Genomic DNA, 3070 nt, shown 5'->3' on the forward strand with positions numbered 1-3070 from the left:
ACAGCGCCGGGTGTTGCACCACCAAATGGAGCCTCGCTGGGTGTCACCTCGCCAGGTGTCGCACCACCAAATGAAGCCTCGCTGGGTGTCACCTCGCCGGGTGTCGCACCACCAAATGGAGCCTCGCTGGGTGTCACCTCGCCGGGTGTTGCATTGCCGGGTGTTGTGTCCCTGGGTGTAGCATCGCCGGGTGTCGCGCTGCCGGGTGTGGTGTCGCCAGGCGCAGCGCCGCCAGGTGTAGCCTCTCTGAGTGTTGTGCCACCAGGCGTGGTGTCACCCGGCGTAGCGTCCCTGGGTTTAGCATCACCGGGTGTAGCCTCGCCGGGTGTGGTGTCGCCGGGTGTCGCGCCGCCTGGTGTGGCATCCCTGGGTGTAGCGTCACCGGGCGTCACGTCACCAGGTGTGGCGTCGCTGGGTGTCACCTCGCTGGGTGTAGCGCTGCCGGGTGTCGCGTCGCCAGGCGTCGCGCTGCTGGGTGTGACGTCACCGGGGGTGGCCTCGCCGGGCGTAGCGTCCCCAGGCACGGCCTCCCCGTCCCCGCTGCACTGCGGGCTGTGCGGCCGGGTGTTCGGCACGGTGGCGGCGCTGGGGCTGCACAGCAAGCTGCACCGCGCGCGGCGGGGGTTGGCGTGCCGCCACTGCGGGAAGAGCTTCATCCATGTCAAGCGGCTGCAGACGCACGAGGTGTTGTGCGAGAAGGAGGGCGCCGACAACGCCGCCACGGCCGGCGCGGCCACGGCTGCACCGCCGACACCGCCGCAACCGCCGCCGCAGCCGCCGAGCAAGAAGGCGCTGCTGCTTCGACACCGCGCGCTGGAGGTGGCCGAGCCGGAGCGTGGGGAGCCGGCGGCCGGCAGCACGGCGGCGGACAACCGGCGCACGGTGTACCTGTGTGCCGTCTGCCAGCGCTCCTACGTCACCCTGTCCAGCCTGAAGCGCCACGCCAACGTGCACTCATGGCGGCGGCAGTACCCGTGCCGCTACTGCGACAAGGTGTTTGCCCTGGCCGAGTACCGCACCAAGCACGAGGTGTGGCACACCGGCGAGCGCCGCTACCAGTGCGTCTTCTGCTGGGACACCTTCGTCACCTACTACAGCCTGAAGGCACACCAGAAGGCGCTGCACGGCATCAGCCCCGGCCTCATCGCCTCCGAGAAGACCCCCAACGGCGGCTACCGGCCCAAGCTCAACGCGCTCAAGCTCTACCGCCTGTTGCCCATGCGGGCGCACAAGCGGCCTTACAAGACCTACAGCCAGAGCCTGGCGGCCGACGGCCTCCAACAACCGGCCGCCTTCGTCACCCCGCGCCCGGCAGAGCCGGCATCGGTCATCACCTACGGGCGGCCCTCGGCCTCCGTCATCGTGCACAGCGGCACCGCCACCACCGCCGCCGCTGCCACCACCGCCTCCGTCATCGCGTACAACGGCATGGCCGCACAGCCCAGCTCGCCGCCCGCCTCGCCGCCGGTGAAGCCGATGAAGAAGCAGGTGCTGCGCGACTACTTCGAGGCGCAGCGCGCGGCGGCCGCGGCCGTGCCCACCAACCCCGGCACGGCGACGCCGACGGCCGGCGTCACCACGGCCCCAGGGCGCACCATGACCTACGTGGCCAAACCGGCCTACGTGGGGACGAGCAGCGAGAGCCGCGCCGCGCCGCTGTGCCAAATCACCGTCCGCATCGGCGAGGAGGCCATCGTCAAGCGGCGCATCTCCGAGACCGACCTCCGCCTGCAGCCGGACGGCGGCACCGCCGCCACCGCCACCGCCAGCGCCGCGGGCTCACCCGCCTCGCGGCCCCGCGACAGCGCGGAGGAGGACAGCGACGGCGAGGACCGGCTGTGGAGGCCGTACTACAGCTACAAGCCCAAGAGGAAGGGCGGCGGGAGCAACACCGCCACCAAAGGGCGGAAATCCAGGTGGCGGCGGCCGCTGCGGGCGCTGCGTTGGGGGGCGGCTGACGGCGAGGAGGGGGGGATGCGGGGGTCGCGGGGCAGCCCGGGGGGCACGGAGTGGAAGTACAGCTGTGGGGTGTGCGGGAAGCCGTTCTCGGCGCTGAGGAAGCTGCGGAAGCACGAGCGGGGCCACGAAGGGGGACAGGCGGCCGTGGGGGGACTACAGGCGGCGGCGACAGGCGGCGGCGGGGTGACGGCGCGGGTGGGTCGGCGGCCGTCGCTGCGCTTCGCCTGCGAGCAGTGCGCCAAGGTGTGCAAAACCGCCGCCGCGCTGAGCCGGCACAACCGGCGGCACCGGGGGACAACGAGCGGCGCGGGGTCACCTGCCGGCGTCGTCGCCTACAGCGCTGCCGGGGAGGAGGAGGGCGAGACAGGCGGCCGTGACGGCCTGTCTGCGGGTGGCGGCGCGGCACCGGGCCGTGGCGGCGTCACGACACCGGGTGACGGCAGCGCTGGGCACGGTGACACCGCGATGACGGCTGGCTGCGGTGAGAAAGCCGCGCTGGGTCCCGGTGACAAAGCGGCACCCGGCGTTGGTGACAGAGCCGCGCTGAGTCCCGGTGACAAAGCGGCACCGGGTCCCGGTGACAAAGGCACGCCGAGCGTCGGCAGCGCCGTGACGCCGGGTCCCGGTCGCGCAGATGGCGGTGACAAAACAGCCCCGTGTCGCGGTGACAAAGCCGTGCCGGGCCTTGGCGACACCGCAGCGCCGGGTCCTGGCAGCGCCGTCGCTCCGGCTCACGGTGACAAAACGACGACGGCGAGGCACGGTGACAAAACGGCGCCCGCCGCCGCCACCCCCGTGTGGGCCGACAGCAGCGCCGCACCGCCGGCTCACGTTGACGGCACGGCGCCGGGTGACGACGGCGTCACCGTGCCGGGCGACACCACGGGCGACGCCGTCGTCCCCCTGGGGCCTCCCTACCCCCCCCAGGAACACCCCTTGGCTCTCCTGGCGCGGGCGGGGGCTGCGGAGGAGCTCGGCGGGGGTCCCAAACTCGGCTCCCCCCCTCCCCCGAGGCCCCCCCCTCCCCCAGCCCCTCCGGGCCCCACATTTACGCTGCCCTACGCCCCCCCCCGGCTCTTGGCCGCCTATCCGTACCCCTTCGCCCTCCCCA

At 72.8% G+C, this 3070-nt stretch overlaps 1 protein-coding gene across 1 annotated transcript in view; it reads left to right on the forward strand.

Annotated features, from left to right (window-relative positions):
• ZBTB4 (zinc finger and BTB domain containing 4) overlaps window positions 1-3050 on the forward strand; it is a gene marked incomplete at its 3' end in the record, with an annotated part of 5395 nt that extends 2345 nt beyond the window's left edge. Inside the window, exon 4 of the mRNA XM_042891279.1 lies at window positions 11-3050. Coding sequence (XP_042747213.1) covers window positions 11-3050 — 3040 coding nt within the window. The remainder of the gene's footprint in view (window positions 1-10) is intronic.
• Between the last annotated feature and the right edge of the window lie 20 nt (window positions 3051-3070).

This window comes from Lagopus leucura, unplaced genomic scaffold, assembly GCF_019238085.1.
Source record: "Lagopus leucura isolate 7727_CA_CO unplaced genomic scaffold, USGS_WTPT01 34210-0_obj-0_obj, whole genome shotgun sequence".
In the NCBI taxonomy this organism is placed as follows: Eukaryota; Metazoa; Chordata; class Aves; order Galliformes; family Phasianidae; genus Lagopus; species Lagopus leucura.